The sequence below is a fragment of the Peromyscus maniculatus genome, chromosome 9, assembly GCF_049852395.1.
Source record: "Peromyscus maniculatus bairdii isolate BWxNUB_F1_BW_parent chromosome 9, HU_Pman_BW_mat_3.1, whole genome shotgun sequence".
Lineage (NCBI taxonomy): Eukaryota > Metazoa > Chordata > Mammalia > Rodentia > Cricetidae > Peromyscus > Peromyscus maniculatus.
Genome location: NC_134860.1, coordinates 6,001,758 through 6,014,817, shown reverse-complemented (window position 1 = coordinate 6,014,817; position 13,060 = coordinate 6,001,758). Strand labels below are relative to the sequence as shown.

General features: G+C 44.8%; 1 protein-coding gene across 3 annotated transcripts in view; it reads right to left on the bottom strand.

The window, feature by feature from the left end:
* Window positions 1-1,648: 1,648 nt before the first annotated feature.
* The window catches only part of LOC107401188 (disks large homolog 5-like), a 31,793-nt gene continuing 20,381 nt past the window's right edge, over window positions 1,649-13,060 (bottom strand). For 2 of the 3 annotated variants that reach the window (XM_076544242.1, XM_076544244.1), the window contains 5 exons: window positions 8,226-8,354; window positions 7,339-7,522; window positions 3,415-3,530; window positions 2,388-2,484; window positions 1,649-2,237 (listed from right to left, as the gene is read on the bottom strand). In XM_076544242.1, the coding sequence (XP_076400357.1) occupies window positions 2,397-2,484; window positions 3,415-3,530; window positions 7,339-7,522; window positions 8,226-8,354 (517 nt within the window). In that variant the 3' untranslated portion in view covers window positions 1,649-2,237; window positions 2,388-2,396. The remainder of the gene's footprint in view (window positions 2,238-2,387; window positions 2,485-3,414; window positions 3,531-7,338; window positions 7,523-8,225; window positions 8,355-13,060) is intronic. The other variant, XM_076544243.1, reaches the window with a different exon arrangement.

The following is a 13,060-nucleotide window of genomic DNA, read 5'->3' as shown; positions in this document are numbered from 1 at the left end:
ATCTAGAAATTTTTTAGATTTATCTAGAAATATTTTATAAGACATATACTCTTTACATATTAAGTATAAAACTTCGTATTGTTTGCTTTTTGAGGCAGAATTTTTCTGTAGCTTTGTCTGTCCTGGAACTTGCTCTGTAGACTATGCTGGCCTCAAACTCACAGAGATCCATCTGCTTCTGCCTCCTAAGTGCTGGGATTAATGGCATGGGCCACCACCACCTGGCATAAAACTTTTTTAAAGGACTAGAGATATAGCTCAGATTTTTTTCATTGTTTTAACTTATTGTTTTTCTTTATTAAGAAATTTCTATTTGATTGATGGTGGCGCACACTTTCAATCCCAGCATTCAGGAGTCAGAGCCAGGCAGATCTTTGCAAGTTTGAGGCCAGCCTGGTCTACAGAGCAAAATTCTGAACAGGCACCAATACTACACAGAGAAACCCTGTCTTGAAAAACCACACACACACAAAAAAAAAAAACATAAAAAATTTCTTATTCATTTTATATAGCAACCACAGACCCTCTTCTCTTCTCTCCTCCTCTCCCCCAGCCTCCCCACCAATCCATCCCCCCCTCAGTCCCTCTTTCAAAAAGATAAGGCCTCACCTGGGAAGTCAGCAAAGCCTGATACATTCAGTTGAGGCAGGTCCAAGCCCCTTCCCCTGCATCAAGGATGTTGAAGGTGTCCCACCATAGGTAATGGGCTCTAAAAAGTCAGCTCATGCACCAAGGATGGATCCTGATCCTATTGCAGGACAGGATCACACAGGATATGGACATGAACACAGTTCCTGGCTGTCTTTGCAACATCGACCCAGACATGGTCCTAGACTGCAACCCAGGCCTGTATGTGACCATGGGCCTGGTTGACAGTGTAGGTCACTCAGATTGGATTGGACCCAGCAGCACCATGTGCACAGGTAGTAGCCCAGATTCCAGGCATCTTCACTGTCTTTGATGGCCACAGGAGCCTGAGACATCAACACAGACCCTGGCTGCAACAGGGCCATGGACCCAGACACAACCCTCAGCAGCAGCCCTGGTTCAGATGTCATTATGGTCCTAGGTGGCAGCACAGGCTTCTAAGACACACATGCTCTTTTGGGGGGCATATCCTTTTGACAACAACATGGTCATAGGTGGTGGCCTAGATTGCAGGTAGCTGCAAGGCCCTCACTAGTAAAAGGAGATATGGATATCAACATAGACTTCCACAGCTTCCTCAGGGCCATGGACAGGACATGGCCCTTGGCAGCAGCCCAGGAAAAGACATTGTCTTAGCCCCAGGTGTCAAGTATGCCATGGATTTATTTAATGCTCCCTTAATCCATGTTTTCATTTCCTGAGAGGCTTTAGAGCAATACTGTTGTTTCTCATTAATTGGGTGCTCATGATCATTTCAGGAAATGTGTATAAAGAATAATATTGTTGATGGAAAGCTAAATATATGGACACAAAGATACAGTATTAATAGTTTCCCAACATACAATGGATATCCACAACCTAAGCCCTGTGTAGGCCTGGCTGACTGGGAACTCAATATATAGCAAAAGCTAGGCCCATAAGAGTGTTCTGATGTTACAGGAGTTTCTAGGGCTACTAGAGTGAGACAACACACCTGACCAAAGAAATTGGTTCTAAGACAGAAAAGTTCAAAATCACTTTATTATTAATAAAAAATGCAGTTATTTTACTAAATAGGGGCTTAAGTAGAACAGTCAACATAAACAGTGAATATCCTTATCAAAATACCTAAACAACAACAAGAACAAAAGAAAGAACAAGTAAATAGCAAAAGCTCAATCTATAACAAAGAAAAGCAAAACAAACCAAAGCAAAGAAAACTCAACCAAAAACAAAACAAAAAAAAATTAAGGTCAGCAGCATTCTCTTGCTGCACATTTAGCAGCACAGACCTACAGCCTGTGGCTGGCCTTGGAAACATGGTAGGAAGGCAGTCAGCGATTGTGAAAAGCCTTTTCAAAGCTAGTACAGCCATGCCTCGTTTAGGCTTTGAAGGCTAAGTTGTCACAGTGACAAAGAATGAGACATTTCCTAGAGCAAACGTTGTGCCCCTTGGGAAGCTTTTGATAAATTATCACCCACTACTGATCCTGTAATGTCTTGGTCTTCTGAGTGTCTTCTGGGGAGGAGGTCTTGATTGGAGAGTATAGAATGTCATAGGTTCAAGGCATCTGTGGTTTCGTTGGCCTCCTCAGTTCTCCCAAGATCTGCTATATGAGAGGAAAAGGCAATCAGAACCAGAAGCAGCCTGGCTGGGCCACAGGCCAGACAAAACCAAGACTGGAAGCCAAGGTCAAGAGCCCCCAGTCTCCCACCAACGCCATCTTTGCTGAGGGTGGATGCAATGGTGGTTCACTTGCCTGTGAGACTTAGTACTCCTGCTGCAGCAGCTCTGTCTGCAGGAGGCTCTCTTCCTGGGCTGTGGCCTGTTCAAACTCATACTGGAGATTTTCTGACCTAGAGAAGGAAGGCAGTTAGGGACCAGGCCTGGTGGGGACCTACCATGTCAGCTATTGAGCCTGAACCAGATCTAGTCAGCTGGACACTCCAGCATGACCTTTCAGCTGAGGTCATTCCCTGCATTCCCCAAGGGAGAAGGGTCAGAATGTACCTGGGCCTTGATTTTTTTCTCAGCTTTAAAATCTGCTAGAAGATGAGCTGAAAAATATAGTGTGCTGGGCAAGAAAATACAGCACATTTCTCCAGTGAGTAAAAAAAATAACAATGTAGTAATGACTAAGTAACAGTTCATGGCAGATATACATGGCCCTGATTAGATACAGGTGAATGTGAGCAACCTTGGAAATTGAATATAGACCCTCTAGGGGAAGCCTACAAAAGAAAAGCAGTGAAGGATCTGATTATTGCTAAAGAACAGAAACTGGCCTCGGTTCAACTCCTCAACTCCTAAATCTTCTTATAATAGAAAAATCTTTTCACAGGAAACAGATTCACACTGCAGAGAGCCTATAATCTGCAGGAGTGTGCTGCATGCAGATCTGCGCGAAGGTAGGAACTTCTCTCTAAAGGTGATGTTCTGGAAGGAAAATAAAGTGGCAGGAGCACACACTGTCCTCCACAACTACCCCTCCTCCTGCTAGGATGAGGACTACCATAGGGATATTTGTGTGGAGAAACAGGGGACACTGAGAAGATTCCAGAGAGCTCAGATGGGAGTAAGGGGTAGACACTCCCCAGAAACACTAAGGATCAAACATAGTGTTTCCTGGAGAGGTTCTTGTTGGCCAGGCCAATACAATATCCTGAGGCATTCTTTCTCTTGCTGTGGCTTGGAGCTATTCAGATGGTGGGAATCCCAAAAGGACAGAGATCCGGGGACAGGTGACTCATATGATTCTAACCACTCCTCCCAGCTTGGGCTCCTACCTCATCTCAGAGTCACTGAAGTGATGTTGCAGCTTTTCTACCAAGTCCTCTTGCAGGGTGACCAGCTCCTTCTGCTTCAGCAGGCCCTTCAGTCTTTCATCCAGGCTCTCTTGCTCCTGTTCATTAGAAGTCTGTGTTCTCAGTGGAGGCTTGCTCACTCACATCCACACACATAAATTCATGAACACACACAAGTACATGTATGCACACATACAAGCACACTGTAATGCAGTAACATGTTTAGCTTCATAGTTCATGCTAACATAAGAAGCAACCACCAGGGATACTAATGAAAAGAAGGTAAACCTGTTGGATGAGAGAAGAACAGAGAGGGCAGGAGAGATAGGCAGTTCAGTCATTGAAGTGTCTATCCTGCAACCTAATGCAGAGACAGGTAGCTCTCTGGGGTCCTCACCCCTTAGCCAACCCTACTTAGGAAGTTCCTCAGATTGTGCAGTATAGGAATATTTGGTGGACTACCCCACTGGTCTTGTTCACTGTTTCCCAGTTGCCCCCAAAGCAAGCAACTTCCTTCAAAAGGGGCTCCCTTTAATTTACCACAGGTTGCCTTACTTTGGACCAAAACAAAGAGGTCAGGAATCTAGAAAATTCTTCATAACCAGGATCCAAAAGAAACAGTTCCTTCCTGTGAGGTGATTTGCGAGGGATTTGTTTGAATAGCAAAAGGCTGAATAAGTCAGTGCCAAATGATTCTATGTATTATTTTATGCTGAACAATATTCCATTGAAGAGCCTGACCACATTGTGCTTTCTCAATCTTTGAATGATCAAAGTATGAATGAAGCATCACCAGGCTACTCTCAGGAATGCTGATAAACCCCTGATGTCCCCTAGCTTCTCTGTGGACACCTACTTCATGATCTGGAATCACTGGGTCACCTGGGGATTGCAGTTTAACTTTCTGAAGACTTGTGTGTGGTTTTGCTCTGTGCTATACGATTTTACACTACCAGCAATGTCTGAGGGTCCTCATTTCTCCAAAGCCTCCATGAGGCTGATTTTAACTCAGAGTAAACAACTTTGAAGAAAAGAATTTACGGAGTGCTACAGACATAGCACATGGTGAGTCCTATACCCTCAGGAATCTAAGTGGGATGCACTGAGATAGCCCCATTCTCACACCACAGCATGGCTAGGGGACTTCCGCTGGACTGAGATGCAGCTGGAAGCACACTGCAAGTCAGAATCTCTCAAGAACTAACATCCAGCCCAAGCTCCAAGGGCAAGGTTAACTGAGCCAAGGTTAGGGAAAGGGGAAAAGCAAGTGGTAGCAGACAATGTGGATGAGGACAAAACAGGATATAGAGAAGATACAGCAAGCCACCTGACCATTCAGTTTTCAGTCACCATTCACCCAGAGCAGTGAAGGGAAACAAACCCTCAGCCAGGCTATCCTACCTCTCAGACACCTTGATTTGCCACAGTGACCTCCTCCTAAACTTCATGTACCACATTCCTTTGGTTTGCTCCAAGGATTTCTGGGCAGATAAATATTTTTTTGCCTCTACAAATACCTGAAAACCATTGAGTTTCAGTACTTTTTGTGTCCCTTTGTTCTAGTGAGCAAGGAGGACATGGAGAAAGTTGGGCAGCAGCATACAATATTTGATGGATGCCAAGTGAGGGGGCACAATACTTTTTCAATGAAGTTGGTTACATCATCATTAAAGATGAGTAAGTAAACATACACATATGCAGAAATACACACACACACACACACACTCACACACAAGAGGTTAAACTCCACACAATAGAGATAGCCTTACACCTAAACACCTGTACTCAAAGACACACACAAATACTTACCCCTATACATACAGGAAACGTGTATACACACACACACACACAAAGGAGCACTACTGTGCAAGCAATAGACAGTATTCACATACACAAACACACAAAGGAGTACTACTGTGCAAGCAATAGACAGTATTCACATACAAACACACACATAGAAGTTCACACACACACATACACACAAAGATGCACAGAAAAGCATAATATACCACATATGACACCCCAACACACACACACACACACACACACACACACGCACGCACGCACGCACGCGCGCGCACACACACACACACATACACACACACACTTTCTGAACCTAGAATGGTCAGTGAGAGAAGACTGTTGCCTTGCAGCACCTTTTCTGATGCATATAGAGGTAGCGGGTCCTCTATGCTGTCTACAAGGTTCTTAGACTCAGCAAGGCTCTGCTACCCCGGCCTGCACTTAACTTTTCCTTGAACAAACTTTATTCATCACAAAAACCCCTGACTCCACATTATCCAAGTTAACCCATCATAGTCTCTTCACTCAACTTATCCTGGCTCCTCCACAAATGACCTTGATAACCCAAGAAAAAGAAAGTGACACATGGTCAACACCAGGAAGTTTTCAACAGAAGACAGTGCATATGATATGAATGCAGCCCAATGTCAGTCAGAAGGAGGCCAGTGACATCACCTGCAGTGCTTTTCAGGAACCCAGCACTCTGCAAAACTATGAGAGGGAATCTGTTCTGAGACACAGCCATGCACATGATATAGTCAGCAACACAATGTCAGCAAGGAGATGCACTGTGGGAGTCTCTGTTGAGAAGCCAGGTCAAACCAGACATTTCCTGTGGTCTTAGCTCTGTGCAGTGAAAGGAAAGAAGCCTACTGTTTATTTTTAAATAGATTTATTGATTTTTGTTATTTATTAGAAAACACATTAGTATCAAAACAATAAAAGTAAATAAGCAGAAGAGAAAGCAAATATGTCCTTCCTCTTTCTGAGCAATTGAAACTTCTAACATTAGATTAGAAAAAGACAGAAGGTCTACTTTGGAGGTCTGGAGATCCTAAGAGTGCTGACCAGCCAGATTAGCCCAAACAGAAAATTTCAGGTGCATTGAAAGCTCTGGGACCAAGGGAACAAGGGAGTGAGCAACAGATGACAACATGGAATTTCATTATGTAGTCTCTGAACACACCAACCAATATATACATTTATACATGCCTGTATAGGTCACACACAGACCACAGAAATAGGAAGTGAGCAGAAAAAAGTGAAGAGTACATATGCTGAATGAACAGTTGAATTTAAAATATCCACATCAGGTGTTTCAACTGAGAACCCAAACACGACTATCCATTCCTTGGGGCCTAGAAAATTCCTAGCAGAGCACACAGCTTAGTCAGACTATGTTGAGGGGATTGGAAAAAATATTTTCTTGCAGATTCAAATCTGTCATTCCAACCCTCAGCCTGTCAAAGTCTTCCCACATCTATGGTCATCCAGTCAGTTCCAGACTGGAAGCTCCAGAATGGGAGACCAGTCAAGTACCATGCCCAGAAAAAAGGACTGAGAAGGTGCTACTCAGACATCTGTCACTATGAACCAAGAGCTTGGCAAAAGAAAGAGAACACATTGGGATGCAGGAATTAAGGAGAAGACCACATGCTACCCAAAACGTTGACAATGAGAACCACTCACTTGGCACTGGCACTGGGATCTAGTCCTTGAAGCCTGCTTCCTACCTGTGATCTCACATGACCCCTGCAAAGCAAATGAGCCACAGGCCACTGACATCATCAATGAAAGCTTTGTGTTGTTGCCAAAGTACCTCCCTGCGTAGCAGCCCTCTGATCATAATGACATGTATGTGTGTGATATGTGACTGACCCATCTCTCTGAATGTACTGCAGCTTCTGACATAGCAGGAGGGTTTGCTTGACAATTATCCAGATTCTTGAAAGAGGCTAACTCGCCAGAAAGACTTGGGAATGATCATAGAAATCAACACTTGGATGGTATGGAAGTGGGGGTCTGGATGAGTATGGATGGTATATGGTGTCTCTATGTTCATGGTTGTACAGGTGGGCACCTACCCCTGCTGTCTCAGCCTACCTGCTGCTGCTCAGCAGAAGGGTCACAGATCATCTCATGAGCCTCCTTCAGTTGCCTCTTCAGCTCCTCACAGGACTCTTGCAGTTTAATCTGCTCCTTCCTCAGCAGTCTGTTCTTCAGTCTCAACAAATGTACATTCTTCTTCAGCTGAATACAATCTCGGAGGACCTGGCTGTGGAGGTAACTGAACAAACACCAAAACATGGTGAGCATCAGCCAGCCTCCTTTGCTATTCCTATCTCCAAGTGCAACCAGCCCTGAAAAGTCTGAGACTCACAGAAAGCCCACAAATGGGGTTCTCAGTAGCCAAGACAGCATCACTTAGATACAGGCCAAATCCTGAGAGTAACCAAATTCCAGAAAGATTCACAATACTTCTGAAAACCCTGATTCCAAAAGGGATACTGTCCCCCTAAAAACAGGGTGCAACCTACACCTGTGTTTCCCTGTACATGGTATGGGAAAACATCAGCAGGTAGAGGGCAAACAATCTCAGAATGGGGGAAGAAGCCACAACCAGAATCAATTCTGTCCTTGGCTCCCATAGAAACAGCTCTGGGAAGCCCTGGTCAGAACCCCAGAGGTACTAGGATACCTGACACTCCCTCCATGGTGCAAACCATTTTTCTATCAAGGGTCTCCCAAGGATGACAGGACAATGATTGGAAAGTCAGTGTCTTTTCACATTTGGCTAAACTGAGTCCAAGAGGCACAAGGCCAGGGACCACATGTCAGACTGCTTGCTAAGAGGCAGACACGAAAGAACCAGATCCCTAACTTTGAGTGAAAGAGAAAGATAGCAAACAAAACAAAACAAAACAAAACAAAAAACAAACAAACCAACAAAAACCAAAAAACGCCCCTCCCAAGATAAATCAGGCACATACCTATAGGATACATTCTCCTCAATCAGCTGTTTGACCTTGTTCACACTGTCACTGATCTCCATGGGCATTTTCTGCAAGTCTGACATCACCTGTTTATGCTCCTTTTTCAGCATCCCAAAAGAATTCAGCCTGTGGTAGGGCATGGCCCCAGGAGAAAAGGACCCCATGAACACAGGCCACAAGGATCATATGGAATCAGGCTATGTTCTGGACTCCCCAGCCCCATGGAAGCCACAGCCTGGCACTTATACACTGGGACCTCCTGGTGCTTATTAAACTTCCTATCATGTCCCCAGGCCAGAAGAAGAAGGAGTTATCCATGACTGCATGAGCACCCTCAGTGGATTTGAAGCTATAGATGATCTCTCTAAGAAGACCCCAGGAATCTGTGCCACATATCCGGTGCTACCAGAAACCTATGGTGACATTTTTCCTGTCTTTATAACAGGGATTCTTGTGCCTGGGTACTCCTCCTTATACACAGAGGACCAGCGCATACAGGGAGGAGTCCCAACTTCAGGAAGGCGTTATAAACTCCACAGAGGATTCCAGTGTTCCACCAAAGTGAGAACAGTGGCCAAGACCCGAGCTTCTCAAAGTGGAGCTCTCTGGCGTCATCACTGGCATCCCCTGGAAAATGTGAAAATGGCAAATCCTCAAGTCCTGCCACAGACCCTAGACACCCAGGAGTATACACACACACCCTCCTGCCCTCTAACACATACACACACACACACACACACACACACACACACACACACACACGCATGCACACACGAACAAACGAACGAATGCACGTGTACACACACACACATACAAACACACATACACACACACATGCACGCATGCGCACACACACACCACATATACTCAGAATGCCCACGAAATACAGACAGTTTTCACTGTCTCATTATAGGGAGGTGCCAAGAAAACTATCAGGCTATTACTTCCTACACACACAAACACACCACATACATTCAGGTTACCCATGAAATGCAGGTAGGTGGAACTGCCTCAAAGTATGAGGAGCAGGACAAGGGAGAAGTAGTGATAAGCATCAGGCCTTCCAGCCACAAACTGAGATGGATGAATGGGACAAGGTCCATTCAGCTGCTGGTCATAATCATTTGCTGGTCAAGTCAAAGACTCACTACAAACTCACAGAACCTAGCATCTCCCACAAGCCAACACTGGTCAAGGCCTCCTGAAATGCATGTTGAGAGCTCACATGCTACTGTCCCTATCCTCAGACTGTGATTCAGGCCACAGGCTCTGCTTTTCATTTGGATGAATAAGAATAGCCTGTGTCCCCATCTCACATGTACCCAGGTTCCAAATTCTGTGCACTCAGGAAAATTCGTCTAGGCACCAGGACACCCTGGAGATTCAGCCTCCTGTTCCTCAGGAAAGCTTAGCTACACATTGTGGGATCAAGATGGTCAGCAGAGACCTGCACATAATGACTATCTGTTCTGCAAATCCTTGTCTATATAAGTGCCCAGGATCCCATGCAGTTCAACTTGCTCGTATGTTATACTCTGTAGCTAAGTCCTCATCACATGTACCAGGACAAAAGTATCTGAATGTCTGAGAGTTTGGTGGATTGTCAGGGGATTTTCCTTCCCTTCTTATTGGCATCCTATTCCCATGGAAACTGATGGAATCCACTAGGATGAAGTGCAGCAACACACTACCCAGAGAAGGACACCTAATTCATCACCACTTTCCTCCCGATGACCTTGCTTTCCACTCAGAAAGAGATTAAGGATCTCACAGAAAAGCCACTTCAGGTTTGAAAATTCATGGCTCTCCCAAACTAACCATCAGAAATTGGTGACTCTGGTTCTGCCTTTAGGAACCTAAAGAAACAGGATAAGCCCATTGCTTACCAGAAATTCACAGATGCTAAACCCCACTACTGGAAAGCTCAGCTCAAGCTTCACTTCCTCCAGAAAGCTCCCACTCTCCTTCCTATGACTCACAGTGCCATCCCAAGAACCATTTATTTCTCCATGTTTGACACTGAGACTGAAACCCAGCTTCTTGCACCTCTCTCTGGTCTCCCATTGTTCTCCATTCTCTCTCCCAAGCAGCCTTCTCAGTCTTGCTGAAATGTCTATGGGCAGTGTAAGAATACCCTACAGTAGCTTGGTGTTCCCACAACACAAGTAACATAAAGGAAATGCCAAGGACTCTCCAGAATATAATAGCTTGCCCCAAGAAGGAACTATCGGGTTCACCAGCAGTTGCCCTCATCTACCTACAAACTACATCTTCTGCAATTCACTGGAAGCCATACTGCCTTTCCCAGGAGCCTTCCCAAAAACACAAGGGAAGACCTTCATCACCTCATTACAAACCCAGGGATCTCTTTGTACTTCTTTAGATTATATTCACTACTTCATGTACAGTTGAAGACTCACTTCCAAAAATATCCCAGGAATAGGCTCATCCAACTCATGAATCCTCTAGTCAATAACACAAGAAAAAAAATATTTCTAGGTAACTAAGTAAGGATGGTGTGGAGGAAAGTTCAGTCTCCTGAAAGCAACAAACACATTGTGGAGGATGCACAAGTCTGTTAGTGTGATGGCAGATTGTGGATGTCTTGTCAGAACAAAGTTAAGTCCCATAGTTGAGGAAAATTGCCCCTGAACTACAGCAGAATTCATTCCAGCCATTGTAGATATCTAAAGTGTGATTAATTAGTGACATGTGAGGCTGGAGATATAAGAACCAGAGTTCCCCAGGGGAGCCCTCAGACACAAGAGCAAAAACTCCCATGAAGAATGATGGGCTATTCCTGCATTAAAATTTGAAGAAAGATGAATAGCTATTGAGAGGCCACAAACAGATATGCAATGGCATTTACAGAAAATCAAATGTGTCATAGTCATGGGGATAGTATGTAGTGTGTCACTACTGTGGAACTTCATCTAGAGCTATATGAAAGCCAAATTCCTTGACTGGACACACGCGTGACAATGTGCATGCCCTTAGGAAAGGTGACACAGCCAGCTTAAATTATAACATCCATTGGATCATGAGAGAGGCAGGCAAAGGGCACAAGAGGACGGATTATTAGGGGTCCTTTACCATAGACCTTTCCCAGAGCCCCATTTCACACTTTTCAATTTACTGATAATCCTGAAATGAAGAACTAGCACCATGTTTGGTTTGGATTGAAAATTCACCAGAAGTCTAGACTGTGGCTTCAGAAGTATACTTGGTGGATCCCAGAATAAATGAGTGATGTAAGTCAAACTGTCCTTTCAGATGTTATATCACACTGACAAGTCATGCTAGACAAGGTGAGTTATCTCAGTAATACCCAATTATTGAAGTCAAAGCACAGCACCTTTCCTATACACTACCTCATCTCCGTTAATCCTTACACACTGAAGGATGCACAGAAAGTGACTGACAGATGAGACTTTGCCCAGGCAGGTTCTGAAAACCCAGACTTGAGTCTCCCCTCTGTGGATGTCAGTTTCCCATCTCTCTATAGGGAGGTGTGTCTTAGAATTCAGTTGGTCTCCTCTGTTTCCCTGCACAAGAGGACCCAGTGGACAACCTCTTAAGGCTTATTCACAGCTGTAGAGGATGCACTTTGGCTGCAGAGCCCTCAGCCATGAACTTTCAGAAGCCTGGAGGTAATTGCTACTGTTATAATCACTTTGGTAGTATAGGGATGCCCAAGTCCCTTGCTCTGTGCTTCAGAGTCTCGTGTTAATGGAAAAGCCATGCAGGGGCAAAACATACTCAACAGATTCACAAAGTCATCCTCACTGACAGTCCAGGACACCCAGAGCTGGCAGGAAGGGGACAGTCTCAGTCCAGGTCCATTGAATCTAACAGCTCTTAGGCTGAACTAGAGACCTGTGTGCCATCAACAGCTGGAAATTCAGAAACCTCAGGGATCACTGGAAGACATCCGCCATTGGGGGCTCCTGCCCTCCTAGTGTCAAGTATGAGAACCTTAGGGTTTTCCAGGGTACTCTCCTTTCCCTATTATCATTGGCACATAACTAAAGGACTCCAGTGGCTCTGAAACACAGTCATGGTACAGAAATCTCATTAATTCCCCTGTGCCTCCTTCCAAGAAGTTCCCAGTTTTTCAGCCCTCGCTGTGGAAAGCTGAAGCCCACCATATCCAGAACCTCCCCAGCCCCTTCCCAAAACTTACTCTGGTGTTTTCCCCAGGACCACTATTTCCATGTTTTCCAGGGAGACCTAGGACCAGATTCCTTCTGCCTCACTCTGGTCTCTCCATGCAGTCCATTCCCTCTCCCAAACAGACCTCTGAGTCTGGAAAGCATGTCAGGAGGCCAAGCTTGTGGTCACTGAACAAAGGACCTCAAGGCAGTCAGTGTTACTACAACACTAGTGACATCACTGTGGATTCCAAGAGCTGTTCAGGATACAATGGAATGCCCAGCATAGGGTCTGCTGATGTCATGGGGCACAGCCTTTGCCTCCTTGCTAAGTATTTCTCCATGAACTGACCAGAAATTGTGGTTTAATTTCCAGGAGTCTCTCTTGTGATACAGAGGAAATCATTCAGTACCTCTTCAATGCAAACCTAGAGATTTCTCTCTGCTTCATAAAAATTTTTTCAGTAATTCACCCATATGGCATTGAAGCCTCACTTTATAAGCACTGCCTAACATTGGCACTTATTCTCCCATCTGGACAAGAGAGAGAGACTTCCTGAATCTGTCAGCTCTTTCTGAACCAAGTACATTGATAAGACCAAGAAGGAACCACAAGGAGATGGGCAGACGTCAAGGCAGAAGTACATACAACAAAATGAAGAGCAATACAGCATCACCAGA